The sequence below is a fragment of the Silurus meridionalis genome, chromosome 8 (assembly GCF_014805685.1).
Source record: "Silurus meridionalis isolate SWU-2019-XX chromosome 8, ASM1480568v1, whole genome shotgun sequence".
In the NCBI taxonomy this organism is placed as follows: Eukaryota; Metazoa; Chordata; class Actinopteri; order Siluriformes; family Siluridae; genus Silurus; species Silurus meridionalis.
Window position 1 is genome coordinate 22,257,009 of NC_060891.1, and position 22,896 is coordinate 22,279,904.

Below are 22,896 nucleotides of genomic sequence, written 5' to 3' on the forward strand. Positions count from 1 at the left end.
TGTGGTATTAGTGGGAAAAAAAGAAGAGTTACACTTAGATTAAAGGTGTCAAAATACAGATGATTTAGAAACAAAAGGGCAAGTTTTAGAATTTGCGAAGGATCAAAACAAAGAAAGTTAATGTTTAATACACAATTTAAACAAAAGTGTGTGGAGTTTTACCTGACCGTAAAATTCCTCTGTGATTTTTAAATGTACAGTTTGTGCTTATAATAAAGCCCCACTCTTCTGGGTAGATGTTTCTATAGATTTTTCAGTGTAGTTGTGGAAAGTTGTGCTCATTCAGCTAAAAAGGTGTTGGTAAAATCAGGTATTGATGTAGGTTTAGGAGGATTGGAGTGCTGCTAGTGTTCCAAATAATCTCAAATGTGTTCAATAGGTTTGAGGCCAGAGGTTAGTGGGCCACTCCAACCCATGTAAACCATATCTTAATGTTTTTTTTGCACAGGGGAACACAGGGGACTACTGGCATGTATCACTCATCATAACTTCATAATAATCCTGCAAACCAAGGTCAGAAGCAGAACACCAGCGTGTAAACTCAGCATGTTATTTATTAAGGGCAAACCAATAATTATCATTATAGTTTCAAGCAGAGCTGAGATGGCTGAATGGCAAAGTCCGAATTTGTTTTGCTTTATTTCTCCCAAAATGAGGCTTTATAGTGAATATTTATTAGGAAGGAAGGAAGGAAGGAAGGAAGGAAGGAAGGAAGGAAGGAAAAGGTGGGGAAAAAGGAAGGAAGGAAGGAAGGAAGGAAGGAAGGAAGGAAGGAAGGAAGAAAGAAAGGAAAAGGTGGGGAGGAAGGAAGGAAGGAAGGAAGGAAGGAAGGAAGGAAAAGGTGGGGAGGAAGGAAGGAAGGAAGGAAAACTAACAAAAGAGTGTTAGTTACTTAGTTCAATGCTTTGTTATTTAGTTACTTAGTAACTAATATATATTAGTTTATATTAATATATATAAAATATATTTAATTATTAATTAATATAGATTAATATAGAGTATAAAAAGACAAACTAACCAAGGGATGGACTAAGAACAGGCGTATACATTAGGAAGCATGAGGCAAGAACGGAGACAAAACTACAAACAAATCAAAAAATGTAATGTTATGAGGCACTTACAGTGGAGAAATGCTCAGTATGCTAATGGACAGTTCATTAAAGTGTTGAAAATGTAGTTCTTCCTCAAGATGTACACTAAACCTGCTTCTCAACTAAGAATCTAAAATCAATATCCATAACCATGTGGCGAATCATAACTCCCTTATGAGTTTCTGCACGATGCCCGTACTCACGCGAGGCTCCGTTCTCGTCACTTTACATTACAGGAGATAAATATTACTCCTATTCCTTTGTACTTGTAGCATTGATTTGCTTTTCAGGGCTGATTATTGAATCATGCCTGACTGAGCTTTAACAGCATTTTTCCGGATTCTTGTTTCTTTGTATTCTCTCCTCACTGCTCTTTCTGGTTTTCTATCCGCTTAAGAGTTTGGTATTGAGCAACTATTCATCAGCACCGTACTGCAATTTTGCAGATGTTGAGAGATGAAAGGTATTGTTTTTCTTTCTTTTTTAATTCCTTTATTTGTGGAAAGTTGAATTGCACTGTGAAAATGCAATGGGTTAATCCACACTTTAGGAGTTTGAGATATTATTAGTTTATTTATTTATTTATTTATTTGGAGAAGGAGAGGGAAGATGTCTACAGAGACAGCAGGGAAAGGAGAAGTGTAAGAGAGTGGAGGTTTGGGTTGGTACTTAAAACGTTGGTACTATGACTGGTAAAGAGAGAGAGAAATAGCTGATATGGTGGAGAGGAAAAAGGTTTGGAGACGTTTTGGAGACAAGGTGAGGGAGGTGAGATTGAAATGGTTTGGACATGTGCAGAGGAAGGACATGTGGTATATCAGTAGGAGAATGCTGAGGATGGAGCCACCAGGAAGAAGAAAAAGAGGAAGACCAAAAAGGAGGTTTATGGATACGTTGTTTCTAAAGGCAGTATTGATACAAAATAAAATTGACTTAGCTGTTTATTTGAGTTGGAATTTGTGTGTTGCTATTCAAATGTGCAAAACACAGGGTTGTGGGAGTGAAAATAGATTTATATACAGTAGCACTTACAATATGATTCAAAGTCACTTAGCATAAGGTTTCAAGTGCGTATGTATTAATACCACCGAAGATCAGGTGTTACATTTGGGGTATTCAATCTTTTTACTAAAAACAATTACTGTTGCAGTTCCACAGTAATAATTAACAGGGTGGGCTGTTGTGGGTTTATATTCAAGATTCAATGCAATAACATATCACTGAGGCTTTTATTTTGAACAGGATATATTTATATTTATTTTGAAGGTATTTAATGTCTCACCTTCTTTAATTTAATCTCAGTTGTACTTGACATTATTTCTGCAGCAGAATGTGTTCTTATAATTTTTTCTTCTTACACCCGATTTTGGTTATTTTTCTCCTATTATGTGTTGTTGAAGTTGATTAGTAAGCATTGTTTGTTGCATTCTGTAATTTTCAAATGTATCCCACTTAATCTTAATGACTGAGTTAATTTTAGTTCATTTTGCTTCAAATTGCTTTTGCTTACTGCATGCATAAATCAATAACTAAATACCTGCTGAAAGAAAGAAAGAAAGAAAGAAAGAAAGAAAGAAAGAAAGAAAGAAAGAAAGAAAGAAAGAAAGAAAGAAAGAAAGAAAAATTTAGCTGCTGTCATCCTTTCAAGCTGTCCACCTTTCTTTTAATCTGCTAATAAAAATAGGAAAATTGTCTTTCCTGGATGTATTATAACTTAGACTAAAGTGGGCCTTATTCTTTTTCTTTATGTTATAAGTGTTCTGTAATTAATGTGCTGTTTAAAAGCCATATGAATCTCCAAAGGAGGCTACATTTAGTTCATGAAATGTGAAAGGCGTTTAATCAGACAGCTTTCCCTTGCCGACACTGTACCCTCAACCCCCCCATCGCCCCCTCATCACCCCCCCAAGACATGGTGCATGGTTATCCATTAGCCTCTAACTTGTTTCATTAACGAACTCCTCTGCCCATGAAGGTCTCTGATAGTGAAGGCTTAATGACATCATGTCCCAAATTAATTTGGAAAGGCATTAAAAGGCCTGACCTGGCTCCTCCTGCTGCGTCTGATCTTGCCCTTTTAAGTGGTGGGGGATGAGAGGTTTTTAGGTCCCTGCTCATGGCACAGACTTTTCTATCACTGCGCTCTAATAATATTGGGCTGAGTTACTTTCACTGGCTTTGAAGTGCACTTAAAGCACTTCAAATCAGGCCATGTGGTATGTATTCGATTTCCATTTCCTAATAAATTTCACTTGTATAATGTTCTCTTAGCGAATGATATACTAAACACTGTCTCGAAATATGACTACTATTATCATGGCAGATTTTTCATCCATATGAATTTTGTAGAGACCTGATCGCAAGAATGGTATGTGTTTTTTGCATATACTATTCATCCTATATTTTACATTAAATGGCATTTTGGCAAATGTCCTAATCCAGAGCGAACTTACAGTTATCTCAGTTATACAGCTGATCAGTTAAGGGCCTTGCTCAAAGGCCCAGCAGTGGCAGCTTTGTGGTGGTGGGATTTTGAACCCATGACCTTCCTATTAGAAGTCTAACATCCTATCCATTGAGCTAGCACTTCCAGTACACATTTTGCACCAATTTGCTGTAATAAGCTCCACTCTTCTGGGAAGATTTTCCGCTAGAGTTTGGAGTGTGCTTGTGGAGATTTGTGCTCATTCAGCCACAAGAGCATTAGTAACATCAGTTACTAATGTAGGGTGAGGAGGCCTGGGGTGGAGTCTGCATTCCAATTCATTCCAAAGGTCCACTTAAGATCTTCTACACCAAGTCATATAAACCATATCCTCATGGAGAATGCTGGAACAGGTTGGGGTCTTTAGTTCAAGTAAAGAGAAAATATAATGCCATCACATTCCAAGACATTCTGTACAATTGTGTGACTCCAACTTTGTGATAACAGTTTGGAAAAGAACCACATATGAGTGGAAATGTATTTGTCCAATACTTGTGTATGGGATTGTGTATTTCACATGAGGAGTTTAGCACATATTAACTTTTCTTTTCCCTGCTAATTTGTACACCTAAAGAAGGAAAATACAGTACAGAACCCAGTCAGTGCAGTTTTCTCGAATGCAATATTTAGTATGTTTAAAACTGAGCTCTGGTACATTTCCTTTTTAAGGGGCAGTTTGTTTGTGCAGGCAAAATACAATCTGCCTCAAGTGTGGCTCAAAACACCGTCTCCGAGATGTTTCCATTTTCACATTGGTACAGTTCTAATCTATCTGTAAAGCAGTTTGATTGTCGTGAGAAAGCAATTCAACCCTGAAGTAACCCAAATACAGGATGGTTACAAATTCAAAAAGAAGCCAAAAGAATACAGCTAAGTGCTACGGAATCGGTGCCTCCTGAAGAGTTGTTTTGATGAGCATAAAAGAGTAAATAAAAGGGATAGACAAAACAAAGTGCTTTCTGGCAAAGTAGTACTTTGAATTCTAATGTAAATTTCTTGTATCTAGTATTATATAGAGTGGCACCAAGATTCGCAAAGGTTTCTTTTTTTCCTGTCATGAACAAATGAAATCGGGACAGCCGTGAAGTAACTAACTTCTCTCAACCAAGCATTACATTGTACACTGAACAGTTCTCAATGTCATGGTTCATATCACCTTGCACAACCGTGAAGATCTGAAATATCTGATTGTGCATGCGTGTGAGGTTTTGTGTCGACAGCAAAAAGCAAGGCTTGTTAATAAAGCTCCTGGCCGTTTTCTCCACATTTTACTACACTAACTTTTACTTCTGAACTACTCATGATTACCTGTCATATCTTAACCATCTTCATCATTATCTCTTTTTTTTGTAGGCACACTGTCACAAAGCTGTTCCACATCCTCCTCTTCTCTGGACTGCAGACATACCCCTGTCCTCAACCTTCCGATTCCTGCACCACGACAGAGACGTCCCCTTCGTCCTCGGCAGGAATGGACCCCTCCAAACTCCAGATCTACTCCTCTGCAGTCTTCACAGTTTGGTATTGTGGAACACATATTTATCTCTGCTTCTGGAAATCAGCTTAGGAGTGTGTACTTATTCCAGATAAGGTTCATTTGCATGGCTTATCTACAGCGGTGCAAAGTGTCCCGAGTAGATTCCTGATTTAGGCACTTACCAACATGAATGGTCCAGATGGTACATAAGTACAGTGATAATTACTGCCACCCCTGCGATTATGGTATTACTGAGGGTGGTAAATAATGTTTGTCGATAACAGAGGGCCCAGACGCTTCTTTGACTTCGGCCGGGCGATAATTGTACAATTAATGACATCTTTGTTGTTTTGCAAGGATATTATGATAACGCAATGGATGAAGATGAGGTCTGGTGTGTGTTTTTAGGCATGGCACGCAGCAGGACCCCATCAGCCAGCAGCTCAGTATCAGATGTTCCCGTTTTGCGAATTGGAGAGCGGGTTCTCGTGATCGGTCAGAGGTCAGGAGTTGTCCGGTACCATGGCAAGACCAGCTTTGCCCCAGGTAGGTTTATTTATTTATAGAATTCAATCGTTACCATCGTCTTCATTTTATACTAATATCACAGCACAGCTACACTAATATCCAAATTAACTCCACGTTAGGTATTTTAATCAGGAAAACCTTTACACAGTGGACATTCTTGCAATTATCTAATTAATTAATTTTTAAAAAGTGCATTTAACTATAGACCAGGGGTGTCACAAACCCCTCCGGTGTGGGTACAGATTTTCATTCCAACCAAACAAATGCCACACCTGATAGTCCACTGAAATTAAAGATGTAAACAGTTAAAATCTGGTGTGGCTTGGTTGGAGTGAAAACCTGCACCCACACCGGCCCTTTGTGGAAAGATTGGACACCCTACTATAGACGTTGTCAAAAATCAGCTTTATAGAAATGAATTTAGAATTCATTTTATCAATTTGTCCTAATATATTTATCTCTAATGAGGGAACATGAAGGTAGTAAGCAAAACACTCCCCTGGATGATAGAAACAAAGGTTTAAAAGAAAACCCATCCTCATCATGGTTAAAAAATCCATTAATTACAGTTTCATAACTAATGAGGGCATCAACTGTCGACTGTTGAAGACTTGAATGTAAAACTTTTAGTGTCAGTTGTAACCCTAAAACTTTGTTGCAGAACTGTGGGCCAAATTTATCTTCATGGTTCAAAAAGTGTTTAGCCATATAACATATAGCTACAGCATGATATATACCATGTATGATACAGGATGGGTTGTTAGTTCTGAGCTAATCTGAGGTGTTTGGAGGAGTTCAGTGGGTCATTTTGATCTGTTCGTTATGAGGAAGTCTGCATGCAATTGTATATGACCCTTCTATGCACAAACAAAAGAAAATTGAATAGTAGATCCAGCCAATTTTTTGGATTTTCTGTGCACAAGAATTTAGACAGAATGTTGCAAAAAAAAACAACAGAAAACACTTCCACTGAGTATCGGTTCTGTAAATAGATAAGAAAGGTCAGAGGAAAACAGCCAGCATGGGTTAAGCAGTCAAGTTTAGTGGCTCTAGTAACTCAAAACAACCATAGTTAGCAGAAAAGCATCTCAGAAACACTCCAAGCACCAGATGAATGTGTGTGAAAGCTGCAGCTTGTTTTAAAGGTAGTATGTTTGAGGAAAGAGGAGGTATCGTCGGATGAGAACCTAAACGTTTCACATTGAACTCCAAGTGGTTTCTTTTAGGAAACAATGCAAGTGTAATTTCTTTAACAGGCAACTCTTAAATTTGCGCACTGGAAACTTATTTTATTTATAAATGAAAACTTTGGGCTGCTTCGATGTAACACTGCATTCTTGATAAAAGCCTAAATTACAAGCCAAAAATAACAGAAAAAAACCACATGAAAACATACAGCACAAACTTCCCAACATAACTGGAATCATTGATGCCTTTTTTTGAAAGCATCGCTATTTTAAGGCTTTCTGAAAAATCCAGGATTTATAGCCAGTATTTAGATAAACAATTTTCTCCATATACCGAGTGCAATCGATCGACGGACACATTCAGCCTTTAAAGTTTTGTTCAAGCTGCATGGCTAAATCACTGACCATAAAGCATGGCAGGTTTTTGAATCATTTGAAATGGACCTCCGGATGCCACAGTGCTAAAAATGGGAAGAAATATTGCAGAGCAGGTTTTTGTATAGTACTACTGTGTGCAAGCATCACTCGGTTAGGAAATCTGGCCTAACGACTTTGATTGTAGAAACTGGTTTATATTAAAATAATATAATCTCATATATAGATATATATAGAAATATTTACTTCAATTCATTTTTCAACAATGTACATTGTCTCAGCTTTCCATTGATGAAGTGTTCATAACAAAATGTATAGGTTTGTTCCTTATAATTGTAAGTTTGTCCCTAATGAGTGAGCCAGTGGTAACTGTGTAAAAACTCCCTGAGATGGCATGAGCAGGAAACCTTGAAAGTAACCAGACTCAAAATGGACTGCATCCTTATCTGGGTTTCACCGAATGCCCATTCATTATAGTTCCATCATTGTTAAGGTAGTAATAGGCAATTAAATGCAAACTGTGGTCTTGAGCCATTGTGGTAGACTGTTGATATTAATTACAGTCTAAATCCATCCTCAAAGTCCTTGAGTTGCTCAGTAATTTCATGGATCTTTAGGCTGTTTATGTGGCATCATTCACAGCTGCACAAAGTGGTCTCCAGTTGAAGAGAATGTTATCACTTCACTTGCTTTGTAATTGATGCTGTATAGTATGACTCGTATTTACATTTGCATACATTTTTAGCAAATGCCCTTGTCTAGAGTAATTAAGGGTTAAGAACTTTGCTCAAGGGACCACCAGTGGCAGTTTGGTGGTGACCTTTCGATTAGAAGTCCAACTCTTTAATCTTCTTTCACACCCTCATATTTTTGTTTTTAAAAGACCAGTGTAAGAAAAGGTGCTTATATTTTTCCCAAGATAAACAGAATGAATGTGATGCAATTTTAAAGTGCAGTTTATCCCATATTTATACTACATTGCTATGGCCAATCTTATCTGTAAGTATGTCTGGCTGCAGGATTTCATTACTGCCGAATAGGAGCCACGCCTAACAGTCATTTATAGACCAAGCTGAATTGATTAAACAAGCAGCATTAGATTGCTTGGAATGAAAACCAGTGGCCATATTGTTTTTTTTTTTATAAGATTCAAAAAAACAAAAAACAACCGCATTAAACCACGAGAAAGAGACGTGACGCAGAGTGGCGTATCTACGTTCTGCACAGGCCGATCAGATACGTCTTGCACTCAGCACCAGGAATATTGCATTTGGCTCATGTTTATGCTTCTAGACTATTGACAATGCTGCTCTTATGACCTTACTTAACAGCTAAGTCAAGAGCATATTTGTTTTGCTGTTATGCAAAAAATATATACGCGTCCCTCTTATATGTATCCCGATCTGACTGGACGTGTTAGTTTTTCATTATGAGAGTAAGCGACATTTATCCAAAACCTTTCTTGGGTGTTTTAACACCACTAAGAATACTTTACAAGTTTGGCATGGTGTCCCTAATGGTGTAATCACTTAGACAGGCAAGGAAGCACAGCTGGGCTTTATTTTACAGCTCTGAAAAAAGTATTATGCATGAATTTGCATGAACTTTAGAAAGAAACAAAGAATAAACAAAGCCCAAAGGAGCATCAGCCTAATGTAATGCATTTCCTCAGTATATTCAAGGTTTTAACAGACTGACAATTCGGACACGCAGAACAATCTTGAAACTATTCCCTGACTGTGTACGAGAAACGGTTTTAATACTTAATGAAAATATATTCAAGCTTCCTCATGGATGGAGATAGCTTGCTATAAGAGCTGTCAGGTGAGGTGATGTACAGTATACAGTATAAATAAACCTTTCTGAGTTTCAGTGCCATTTTTACTCCAAGCGTGTTTTATAATTAAGGAGTAAAACATTTTGGTGACCTGCTGTTTTAAAAAAATTATTAATGACTGGTGGAGTGATGACGCCCAATTCAAAGTCACTCTATCCACCTGAACATTCATTATTTTCCAATAAAAAAAAAAAACAAGTCCTGAAATGCTTCATTCTATTTCACTGGGATTTCCTAACACTAATATATATATATATATATATATATATATATATATATATATATATATATATATATATATATATATATATATATATATATATATATATATATATATATATATATATATATATATATATATATATATATATATATATATATATATATATATAAAATATATAAACAACCTAGACTTTAAACAGTATAACATATTGTAGCTATAAATACTAGACACAATATAGGCTATAAATTATACAAATTACAAACAGTATTGACTATTAAAGATATTCAGTATAATAACCAATATAAACAGTATTTACTATATGGCCATATCGACTTACAATTTATTGATCTTCAAGCCAAATTTAATCTCTAGTCTCCCTCCTTTTTCGAACTGAATCAGAGCGCAGTGTTTACTCCCATCAGGTACAGGTGTGCTAGCTAGCTTCCCCATGCACTGGTGCTCGTCCACTATTTACGGTCTGTAAATTATGTACTGTCGTTTGTTAAATTATTATTGACAAATTAATTCTTGAAGAGTCCTGGGTAGGCTGGGTAAGATATTTACAACGGGGTCATCGGAATGCATCACCATCCTAAGACAGGGGACTACCTGTAGTTGTTACTATGGAAACCAGAGACCTGTGAATTACTTTACTTCCTGACCAGTCAGAATAGAGAATTCTGTAGCGTTGTGATAAGGTCATGTGCATGTTGCGTTTATTTATTTTCTCTGATTTGCAATTACAAAAACTAATTGTAAATTACATGTTTCTTCTTTTTTTTTTAATCATTGAAAGCAGAAAATTGAGAAAACGTAAAGTGAAATATTTCCAATCTTACAATCCTAACCTGGAAGTGAAAGTCAATTTCAGTGGCGGTCTTTTTTTAATAAGAACTTTCACTCTGAAAGTATTTGCACACGATAAATAATATGGAATCTATAGTTATACTCATATTCAGAGATTGCAAGACAACCTATTAAAACGTGGGGTGGGGCAGGTTGGGGCTCTTCTGCAGTGAGTGTCCGAAGATTTTGTTGAAGCCATACCATTATAAGAAGACATGTCTCAGATTCCCATTTCCTGTCACTCTCTTATTGTTTTTAAAAAGCATGAGGTGATCCATGTAAACTTTCTTTCGGCTTCTCCCATTAGGGGTTGCCACAGCAGGTCATCCGTATTCATGATCCGCATATTCGATTTGGTCCGTTTTACGCTGGATGCCCTTCCTAACACAACCCTCCCCATTTATCCGGGCTTGGGACCGGCACTAAGAGTGCACTGGCTTGTGCAACCCTAACGGCTGGGGTTGGTTCCCTGACCGGGGATCGAACCCGGGCCGCACCAGGGAACCCTTGAGGTGATCCATATGAACTCCTTAAAATGAAGCCAGCTTGTTGGATAAAGCCACTGATGGATAAGGTGTTGATGGTTGTACCACAAAACCCAGTCCAAATGTGCAAAGATAACAAGAAACTATAAATGTATATAAAATTACATTTTAAGCAAATAAAGTTTATAAACAGTTCATTTCATAAAGTTTTATCATTATTTTCAAGGGGAAAAATGAATGAATGCAGCATATAAGTAACATGAAATCAAAGAATAAATTGTCTTAATTAATAGAATAAATAATTTATAATTATTTTCACATTGTCTGTATTTTCTCGTATTGTTTGTTTTGTCTTGTCTGTTTTGTCTTGTATAGTCCAAGCGAAATGTGTAGTGTTATTTATGTCTGTACTGTTGAGAGTCACTAATGGCTGGAACCAAATGCCTTGTGTGTGTCAACACTTGGCCAATAAACCTGGTTGTGATTCTTATAATCTACACTGTATATTGAATATGCTGTATAATTTTCAGTCATTATAGATACATCATTGTGAATATCTATTATCATAAGTATGTGGACTATACTCTTCTCATGTCATGAAAGCTTTACTACAATAACAAAACTTTTAGGTTTGTCCCTTTTAGGAATATGACGTAGTCTCAGTGCCATCTTATTGAATTGCAGAGCACATCAGTGTGTGCGGTACTTAGCAGCACTTATTGCAGATAAGTGTTTACTCAGTGTAATTGGTGGCGTAATGGAGCAGGGCTACGACACTATCAGGAGCATAAAGCAAAGCAGAAGAGCTATCGGCTGTGTTCAGTAGAACTGTGAGATATTGAAAACTGCTTGGTGGAGATCGAGATCCCGTATGCTTTGTTCAGTTGTGCTAGCAGGTTATCCACGCCACTCATTCTGTTTCTGCTGAGGGTCAGAGGGTGTTTTTCAGCTGCAAGGTTTCTGTTAATGTGCTCCTTACATTCTTGTGTCCTATAGTACCTTATGGTTCCTATAGTACAATGTAATTTGCTGGTTAAAAACGTGTCATTTTTTATATAATGACATTTTCCATAAGATGTAATGTTGTAAAGTATTTGAGTAAATGTACTCTGTTACTGTATTGTCAATTTTTTGGCTACTTTCTAGTTTTACTGAGTATCAAAGATATAAGCAACTTTTACTTTCTCATCAACTACATTTATGTTTAAATATATCTGCTTTTCTCCACTATATTTTAATTGACAATGACTGTTACAATTACAATTTGCACGACAGCTTCATCTTTATTTTTGTTTTCCATTAAATACTGATGTTTTTTTCTACTTTGTCACATGACATTGTAATTTTGTTATTTGAAGATCCCTTTTTGAAAGATTGCTTTTCGACTTTGTCTTTTTTATTTTTTATATTTATTTTTTGACTAACTTGTTTGATCTAATGAACGAGGAAAATGAGAGAGAGAGAAGGTTGGATGATGTGGAGATGGTGAAGCAGGAAGTGGATAGCATTAGTATGGATGAAGTGAGAGCAGCAATTAAGAGGATGAAGAGTGGAAAGTCGGTTGGACCAGATGACATACAGGTAGAAGCATGGAGATGTTTAGGAGAGATGGCAGTGGAGTTTTAAACAAGATTGTTTAACAGGATTTTGGAAGGTGAGAGGATGCCTGAGGAATGGAGAAGAAATGTGCTGGTACTGATCTTAAAAAATAAGGGAGATGTGCAGACCTGCAGTAACTACAGGGGAATAAAGTTGATCAGTCACACCATGAAGTTGTGGGAAATAGTAGTGGAAGCCAGACTGAGAGAAGAGGTGACCATCTGTGAGCAACCGTAAGAGCACCACAGATGCATCATTTGCTTTGAGAATGTTGATGAAAAAGTATAGAGAAGGTCAGAAGGAGTTGCATTGTGTGTTTGTGGATTTAAAGAAAGCGTACGACAGAGTGCAGAGAGAGGAGTTGTGGTATTGTATGAGGAAGTCAGGTGTGTCAGAGAAGTATATGAGGGTGGTGCAGGACATGTATGAGGACAGTGTGACAGCAGTGAAGTGTGCAGTAGGAATGACAAACTGGTTTAAGGTGGAGGTTGGACTGCATCAAGGATTGGCTCTGAGCCCTTTCCTGTTTGCAGTGGTGATGGACAGGTTGACAGCCGAGGTCAGACAGGGGTCTCCATGGACTATGATGTTTGCAGATGATATTGTTATTTGTGGTGAGAGTGGGGAGCAGGTGGAAAAGAGCCTGGAGAGGTGGAGGTATGCGCTGGAGAGAAGAGGAATGAAAGTCAGTAGGAGTAAGACAGAGTACATGTGTGTGAATAAGAGGGAGGGCAGTGGAGTGATGCGGTTGCAGAGAGAAGAGTGGAGTGGAGGAGTTCAGGTACCTGGGGTCAACAGTGCAAACTAATGGAGAGTGTGTTAGAGAAGTGAAGAAAAGAGTGCAGGCAGGGTGGAGAAGAGTGATAGCAGGAGTGATTTGTTATAGAAGGATATCTGCAAGAGTGAAAGGGAAAGTTTGTAGGACTGTTGTGAGACCTGCGAAGTTGTTTGGTTTAGAGACAGTGGCATTGAGTAAAAGACAGGAGGTGGAGCTGGAGGTAGCAGAGCTGAAGAATTTGAGGTTTTTGTTGGGAGTGACGACGATGGATAGAGGGCCAGCGCATGTAGGACGTTTTGGAGACAAGGTGAGGGAGGCGAGATTGAGATAGTTGGGTTGAAAGAGACAGATGTAGAGGACAGGGGGTATGGAGACGGATGATACGCTGTGGCGACCCCTTATGAGAGAAGCCAAAAGAAGAAGCAGTTTGATCTTTGTTTCATTCAGGCATTTTGAAGAGGCTGTTGTGTTGATCTTGGTATAAGCAGTGTTAAGATGTACAATTTGATTTGTATTTTGGAAAATTAAACCTCAAATCAACTGTTTTTTGGCTTTTCGCTAACATGTGTTTTAGGTTTGTGGACTAATAAATATAAAAAGAAAGTGGGAATGACTGTAACTACCCCATACATAACATTAAGCACTGTTCTAAACATGCTATAATAGTGAAAAAGATCATAACCGCTACTATAAATGGTTCATGAAATGGCAGTAAATATCATTGTCAGCTATAAAAATAAGTATGAAAATACTGATTGATTCATATTGATTACAGCAATAGATTGTCAGCATTGTCTATTATACAATCCCTGTGAATGAGTTGTTGTATAAGTGATTACAGAAACTTTGCTTAAAAAAAGTAAAAAAAAAAAAAAAGGATGCTTTTATAAATATGCAATCGTATAATTTTTATTGTATTATTGTTGCGCAATGAAACGTCCCGACATGTAATTGCAAATTAATCAGGTTTGTTTTTTAGCTGTAATTTCACTTTGTAACTTACTAACAAATTGTTGCTTCATTTCCTGTGCAGGTTCCTTCCTTACATAGAGACAATAGACTCTTAATTTTTAAAAGAGTTGCTCCGTTTACATTCTCTGCCTATACATTTGTTCTTTTAAAAGCATTTTTACGTGTTTCTTGTGTTTCTCTGTCTCAAGGTGTGAATAAAAAGTGCTTGAAAGCTTCTTATCTAAACGTCTGTCCTTCGAGGTCATTTTTTGCATTAGTGCAGCAGGCTGATTGAAGCTGTGCAGCGCGCTGCCAGTCGAAAGAAAAGTGGATTTAGTGTGTGTGGGCACAGTCAGGAATAAGCTGACTCAATCAACATATAAACTACTCGATAATGTCATCATTATGCTGCTTTATTCATGAGGATCTATGCCTACATTATTTATCAGGCTTATATAACGTATAAACACTGATAATATGAGAGCTGTGGAAAGGCCCTGAAACAACACAGTGTGCTACAGCAAAATATAATTAGGGCCTGGAGTTCAAAATTAAACTATGTAATAAATGTAAAGTATGATATTGCCTAAATGTATGTTTTTTTTTTATTTTTGAGTTATTTCACGTGTGTGTTCATGTGGGTGCAGGAATTTGGCTTGGGATTGAGCTGGATAAGCCCAGTGGGAAGAACGATGGCTCTGTTGGAGGGGTGACGTATTTCAGCTGTCCGCCCAAACACGGAGTATTTGCTCCGCCTTCGCGAGTTCAGCGGTAAGTCTGCTAGTTTTTTATATACAAGCAGTTAAGACGTTACATTACAGATTTACATACATTTACACATAACCAGAAATTGAGGAGAGAAGACTACCCAACATATTACTAAGATGAGGTTTTGGGTAAGGGGTGGGATTTTGAGTTGTAAAAGTTAATATCGGAGGTCTAGAAATACATAAATAACAGTCTGTCATTCAGACAACAGTCTGTTCATATATTTTTCTCTTCTTGTGGAGTTAAAATCAATTAAAGGTTTTTATTTAGTTCTTCTTGTTCTTCTTTCGGCTTCTCCCATTAGGGGTCACCACAGCGGATAATCCGTCTCCACACACCCCTGCCCTCTACATCTGCCTCTTTCAAACCAACTACCTGCATGTCTTTCCTCACTGCATCCATAAACCTCCTCCTTGGTATTCCTCTTTTCCTCCTGCCTGGTAGCTCCTTCCTCAGCATTCTCCTACCCATATAATAACTGCCTGTCTAAATAATTGATTCTGATTGGCTGGAAGGTGTGCCTTTAAAGCATTGAGCGTTCTGGTTGCTGGTCAAATTAATCATCATTCTTAATAAATGTGCTGCCTTATAAACAAATGTAAACCTAGTGACATTCAAATACAGTGGCATAGATTGTGAGAGAGATATTGTATTTCCTGTACCTTATTGTGCTAAATGGATGGTTTTGTATGTGCCATTCAACTTCTATATTGAATGCAGTGCATTTGAAAAATGGGCCAAGGCACACAATGAATTATGGAATTAACACCAATAGCTTTAGTGCTACAGATGCATGTAATTCTCTCTCTCTCTCTCTCTCTCTCTCTTTCTTTCTTTCTTTCTTTCTTTCTTTCTTTCTTTCTTTCTTTCTTTCTTTCTTTTCTTCTTTCTCACTCCTCTTACTTGGAATTTGGGAGATGCCCCTTGTTTATTTGGGAAACAAAGGTGTCTTGTACTTCTCTGGGAAGTAGAGATGTCCCTTATTTTTTGGGGGAAACGAAACTGTCCTATACTAATTTATGAAGTAAGGAGGAAGTGGAGATGTCCCTTATTTCTTTGGGGATGTAGAGATGTACTTTATTTCTTTGGAAAACAGTACTGTCCCATACTCCTTTGTGAAGTAAGGATGTCGCTCATTTATGGGAAACAGAGATGTTCTTTATTTATTTGGGGAAGTGGAGGTGTCCCTTATTTATTTGGGGAAGTGGAGGTGTCCCTTATTTATTTGGGGAAATGGAGGTGTCCCTTATTTATTTGGGGAAGTGGAGGTGTCCCTTATTTATTTGGGGAAGTGGAGGTGTCCCTTATTTATTTTGGAAAGTGGAGGTGTCCCTTATTTATTTGGGGAAGTGGAGGTGTCCCTTATTTATTTTGGAAAGTGGAGGTGTCCCTTATTTATTTGGGGAAATGGAGGTGTCCCTTATTTATTCGGGGAAGTGGAAATAAAAAATTGCAAATAATTTTGGACAAACATATAAAGCGATTACAGATTCTCCCCCCACATGCCCTTACTTTATTTTTTACTCCTCCTGCACTTGCTGGGGTTCAGCAGTATTCCTCTTAGGGTTTGACAGGTCTGTTATTGGTGTAAACATACACCAAATCTCACCTCTTCTCTGTACTGCTGTGTACCAGTGGTATATCTCCTGCAGAAATTGAAATGCACTCATGGGATATATTGGGGGTTTGCCGTCAAACACATCGAACCGTTTCTGGCTTTTTTTTTCCGCACAAGAGAAAAAAAAAAAAAAGATTTATGTCAGCACTAATAAAAAAAGGGGTTTTGATTTATTTAAAAGGCCTTTTTCGAGGATGGCGACTGCTTTTTGCTAATGCTGCGTCGGATTTTTAGCCAGGCTTCAGAGAGCTGTTCTTCATCTAGATTTGTATGTGCTGCATCTTCAGACTTGGCCGTGTGACATTTAGAGAAGTCGGAGCACCTAAAGGAAAAGCACATGTGGAGAAAATATATTCAGAATGTCATGGATAAGCAAGTCTGTTTGCAGTTGAACAGTCAGTTCTGTTATAGCTTTAATGCTAACGTCTTAGCATGTCATCATGAGCTGTATTATTTACTGAATTAGAATTAAACATGGTTTGTTATCTAACTATCGAATATTAAATGCCCTGCATTCACATAGCTTTTACTGTGATTTAACACCGCATTCATTTGTGATCCAGTGTTAAAAATAAGGGTTGTGCAAATATAAAGACTCCAAACAGCTGCTAATGAAGGGAAAGAAAATTCATTGGATACATAAAATTGTTTATGATTTTAAAATAATGGGTATAATAACATAATTTTATATGTGGTAGAGTTAATCTTACTGTGCCTCCCTGTATTTGACCCCCCATTCATTCTATTTTCAGCTTCTCCTCTCAGGGTGACTAATTTAGTCAATTAAATGAAGTGGAAAGAGAAAAACTACTTCCACTAACATTTTAATCATGTAATCTGTCTCCATAATAAAAAAGATATATATATATATATATATTAATAATAAAAAACAAACGATATATATATATATATATATATATATATATATATATATATATATATATATATATATATATATATATATACTCAATTTTGTTGCCAGGTATTTTGACAGTAATGGCTGTTATTTTCAGAGGAAAGTAAATCTGTACTGCTACACAAGTTGCACTTTAACTAATCTGAAATATATCCAAGTTTTATTTCTATAGTATTGTTTTTTGAGAAGATTATACTAATATAGTTGCTAAAAGTGAGGGGTGTACTCACTATACACTATACACTATTTGTATTGTGACACACTTTACTACTGTCACTCTGTCCTTATACAGTGCCTTGCAAAGTATTGACCCCCTTTGGCATTTTTCCTTTTTTGTTGCCTTACAACTTGTAATTAAAATTGATTTTTATTTGGATTTCATGTAATGGACATACACAAAATAGTCCAAATTGGTGAAGTGAAATGAAAAAAATAACTTGTTTCAAAAAATTCTAAAAAATAAATAACGGAAAAGTGGTGCGTGCATATGTATTTACCCCCTTTGCTATTAAGCCTCTAAATAAGATCTGGTGCAACCAATTACCTTCAGAAGTCACGTAATTACTTAAATAAAGTCCACCTGTGTGCAATCTAAGTGTCACATAATCTCAGTATATATATATATATATATATATATATATATATATATATATATATATATATATATATATATATATATATATATATATATATACATAGTACAGACCAAAAGTTTGGACACACCTTCTCATTCAAAGAGTTTTCTTCATTTTCATGACTATGAAAATTGTAGATTCACACTAAAGGCATCTAATCTATGTATTAACACGTGGAATTATATATGGAATTATATACATAATAAAAAAGTGTGAAACAACTGAAAAATGTCACATTCTAGGTTCTTCAAAGTAGCCACCTTTGCTTTGATTACTGCTTTGCACACTCTTGGCATTCTCTTGATGAGCTTCAAGAGGTAGTCACCTGAAATGGTCTTCCAACAGTCTTGAAGGAGTTCCCCGAGAGATGCTTGGCACTTGTTGGCCCTTTTGCCTTCACTCTGCGGTCCAGCTCACCCCTAAACCATCTCGATTGGGTTCAGGTCCGGTGACTGTGGAGGCCAGGTCATCTGGCGCAGCACCCCATCACTCTCCTTCTTGCTCAAATAGCCCTTGATGCCTTCAGTGTGACTCTACAATTTTCATAGTCATGAAATTAAAGAAAACTCTTTGAATGAGAAGGTGTGTCCAAACTTTTGGTCTGTACTGTATATATATATATATATATATATATATATATATATATATATATATATATATATATATATATATATATATATACACCTGTTCTGAAAGGCCCCAGAGTCTGCAACACCACTAAGCAAGGGGCACCACCAAGCAAGCGGCACCATGAAGACCAAGGAGCTCGCCAAACAGGTCATGGACAAAGTTGTGGAGAAGTACAGATCAGGGTTGGGTTATAAAAAAATATTCAAAACTTTGAACATCCCACGGAGCACCATTAAAGCCATTATTAAAAAATGGAAAGAATATGGCACCACAACAAACCTGGCAAGAGAGGGCCGCCCACCAAAACGCACGGACCAGGCAAGGAGGGCATTAATCAGAGAGGCAACAAAAAGACCAAAGATAACCCTGAAGGAGCTGCAAAAATCCCAGTGGCTACATGTGCCAAGCTTATAGATACATACCCCAAGAGACTTGCAGCTGTAATTGCTGCAAAAGGTGGCTCTACATAGTATTGACCTTGGGGGGGTGAATAGTTATGCACACTCAAGTTTTCTGTTTTTTTGTCTTATTTCTTGTTTGTTTTACAAAAAAAAATATTTTGCATCTTCAAAGTGGTAGGCATGTTGTGTAAATCAAATGATACAAACCCCCAAAAAATCCATTTTAATTCCAGGTTGTAAGACAACAAAATAGGAAAAATGCCAAGGGGGGTCAATACTTTTGCAAGGCACTGTACATGTCCTGCACCACCCTCACATACTTCTCTGCCACACCTGACTTCCTAATACAAAACCACAATTCCTCTATCAGCACCCTGTCTTACGCTTGTTCTAAATCCACAAATACACAATGCAACTCCTTCTGATCTTCTCTATACTTCCCTATTAACATTCTCAAAGCAAATAACGCATCTGTGGTGCTCTTCCTCTGTTGCTCACAGGTCACCTCTTCTCTCAGCCTGGCTTCCACTACTCTTTCCAATAACTTTATGGTGTGGCTGATTAACTTAATTTCCCTGTAGTTGCTGCAGGTCTGCACATCTCCATTGTTTTTAAAGATCGGTACCAGCACACTTCTTCTCCATTCCTCAGGCATCCTTTCACCTTCCAAGATTTGGCATGTTTTTACGCTGGATGCCCTTCCTAACGCAACTCTCCACACTTATCCAGGCTTGGGACCAGCACTAAGAGTGCACTAGCTTGTGCAACTCTAATGGCTGGGTTAATATAATTAATGGCTGTAGTGATTAATATACTTTAAAAGATACTTATGCTAAAAAGATACCAATAATACCGTATTTTCCAGACTATAAGCCGCTACTTTTTTCCCCACGCTTTGAACCCCGCGGCTTAAACAATAAAGCGGCTAATTTATGGGTTTTTCCCGGTTTCACAAGCTTCAAGCCAAAAAACTGAGCCCCATAACATTAGACAATGAAATTGCCGATCGGGTTCAGGTGAACCAATGAAACTCTTTATATTAAATCAGATGCGCTCCCACTGAATCGGGCCGCACCACATCATAAATATGGATGAGGTTCCTCTGATGTTTGACCTGCCGCTCACTCGGACTGTCTACAGGAAAGGAGAATCATTCGTCACGCTGAAAACAACCGGGCATGAAAACACACACTTCACCTGTGTTCTGAGCTGCACGGCATCTGAGAAAAGATTCACCGATGGTGATTTTTAAACGCACGACGATGCCAAAAGAAAAACTCTCGAGAGAAATAGTTGTGAAAGGAAGGAGGAAGACAGTGAACAATGACTTTCTTGGTAGGCTACTGTTTAGATACAAGCCGTGTAACAGACACTGTCTTTCGTTAAAGCCTGTGTAAAGTTCATTAGTTTCAGTGTAGGCCTAGCCTGCGGCTTATAGACAGGTGCAGCGTATTTATGTTTAAAATAAAAATCTTTGTCAAATTCAGTGGGTGCGGCTTATATTTGGGTGCGCTATATAGTCAGGAAAATTATGGTAATCTCTTTCGTGTTTACAATCTTGTTCTGCATATCAATTCATGCACATGGTTTTCTGTCTTTTTTCTTCAGATTATAATTATAAGACTTACATTTTTGTAACACTTGCCCTTTATTGTATTTTCACGCCTTTTTTTTCTAAAGTGAGTCTTCAAATCCTCATCAAACTTATGCAGCAAATCCATGATTTCCTGGCTGTGTAATATCATACATTAAATCCTGACAGTGTTTTATTTGCGAACAGGCCAGCAAGTCTTTACTTAGTACTCGAGTCATTTATCATCCTTTTCCATTTTGTGCTGTCCAGTTTATTTTCTGTTCGTCAATTTCCTTTAATATTTTTTGTCCATTTCCTTTTTCACAGGTAGCTCACCTCTTTTATCTCTCACCACCCTTTTATCTCTCTTCCATTGGCTACTCATATTTTCTTTCCGTTTATTTTTTCTTTTCTTGCCGATTTATCAATACTTCTGTTGTTGTTGTTGTTTAAGCATATAGTCTCTGCATATTTGTGCAGGCCTCTGCTTAATGTTCAGCATCACACTTTTGCTTAACTTGCTGTAGGAGCCATCTTTAGCACTTCTGAGCAATTGGTGATATATTGTCAGAAGTTCTGTGATTTTTCCCTAATTAACCCTGGGGGCAGTAGTGAGATGGAGCAGTGGAGAGTGCCAATATTTTCAACACGATACAAAGCAGTTCCTTTTTCCTTTTTTTACATTCCTGCGTTCTCACCGCTGCGGCCCGGGGTTCGCTTCCCGGTCAGGGAACCAACCAGTGCACTCTTAGTGCCGGTCCCAAGCCCGGGTAAATGGGGAGATTTGCTTTAGGAAGGGCATCTGGCATAAAAACATGTGCCAAATCGAAAATGCGGATCATGAATACGGATGATTTGCTGTGGTGACCCCTAATTGGAGAAGCTGAAAGAAAGTTTTAATCATTTATTACAGGAAAAAAGCTGTTCAAATTTACCAGCCCCGATGTGAAAAAATTGATTGCCTCCCCCACCTTATTACTGGTTGTGCCACACATGGTGGCAACAACTGCAATTAAGTGTTTGTGATAACTGAAAAAAGTTTTTCACATTGCTATTGAGGATTTTTGGTTGACTTTTCGTGAGTTTGTTTTAATTTAGACAAATTGGTGGGTTTTCCAGCATCTGTTTAAGGTCATGCCACAGCATCTCAATTGGGTTTAAGAAATAACTATGCCACACTAATACCTAAAAAATCATGCTTGGTATGCTTGGACAGCTTTTTTTTTCTCAATATAAATAAAATTATCATTAAAAAAAAAATTAAAACAGTTTTTTTGTATTTATTTGGAATATCTTTGCAAAAATAAAATGTGCTTGATTATTTAAATAAGTGAAGAATATGCCAAAAAATGTGTCCATTAAATCAGGAAGCGGCAAATACTTTTTTTCACCGCACTGTAGTTTTGGGTTGTTTCCAAAGCAGTGGGGAGAACTTTTTAATATTGAATGCTGAAAGTTTCCGGTTCTGAGAATCAATCAGCAATACACATGCTGTATGTTTGCCTTTTGTCCACTATTTACTCATTTGGGAAACTTCAACCGTGACCCAAATCTATCATGCTTCTCTGTTCTGTGTGGTGTGCAGCAAGGGGATAATAGCAGTTTGTTTATGGGTGGCTTGGATGTTTACTGAAAATAATAGTAACTGATATTGGACATGCACTTTGCTCCCAGGATCCATGGCTCTGTGGACTGCCTGTCAGAACTGTCCTCCTCCCGATACAATCACACCTTCACCGGTGAGCTAACGCCGCTGGCTTGTCCTCTTTCCTCCTGAGGTTTCACATGCTATAAACTCTAAAGTGCTTTGAAAGATTACAGCAGTTGCAATGGGAAAATAAAGTCATTGTCTGTGTGTGGGTGTGTGTGTGTGTTCCAGGAATGCGCCGTAGTTTGAGCACCACGTCAACCATTGCCACACAGCGAGAGCCAAATCGGAGGACTCAAGCTAACCGGTGAGCAATTATTATGCATTATTATATCGCATTCAGTTCAAAACATATCCTAATATTCACATGATAAATTCTTCTGAACGGTTCAGTCTGGTTATTAAAAGTACCTCTGTGCAGTTTACACACTTTGCTAGATTTTCGAGTGCTGAATGACAGAACTCTTGGCCGAGCAGCTTTTCAGTTGTGTCTAAATTCTTTCGGCTTCTCCCATTTGGGGTCACCACAGCGGCTCATTCCTAACACAACCCTACCTATTTATCCAGGCTTGGGACCGGCATTAAGAGTGCACTGGCTTGTGCAACCCTAATGGCTGGGGTTGGTTCCCTGACCGGGGATCGAACCCAGGCCGCAGCGGTGAGAGCGCCGCATCCTAACCACTAGACCACCAGGGAACCCAGTTGTGTATAAATGACTCCCTTTAAAGAAAAACACTCTTTTTTAGACAAAAAGAAAGAAATATCAAAAACAGGATAGAAAATATGGGCCGAAAAAGAATGCGTTCTTCACGTTTGCTCTGAATTTGAAGTTTCAGTTCTGAGCA

The 22,896-nt window shown here is 37.7% G+C and overlaps 1 protein-coding gene across 6 annotated transcripts in view; it reads left to right on the plus strand.

Annotated features, from left to right (window-relative positions):
• Window positions 1-22,896, plus strand: part of zgc:103755 (uncharacterized protein LOC449988 homolog) — a 73,305-nt gene that overhangs the window by 46,468 nt on the left and 3,941 nt on the right. For all 6 annotated transcript variants that reach the window (XM_046856149.1, XM_046856148.1, XM_046856150.1 and 3 more), the window contains exons 10-14: window positions 4,930-5,097; window positions 5,462-5,599; window positions 14,510-14,633; window positions 22,078-22,142; window positions 22,283-22,358. In XM_046856149.1, coding sequence (XP_046712105.1) covers window positions 4,930-5,097; window positions 5,462-5,599; window positions 14,510-14,633; window positions 22,078-22,142; window positions 22,283-22,358 — 571 coding nt within the window. The remainder of the gene's footprint in view (window positions 1-4,929; window positions 5,098-5,461; window positions 5,600-14,509; window positions 14,634-22,077; window positions 22,143-22,282; window positions 22,359-22,896) is intronic.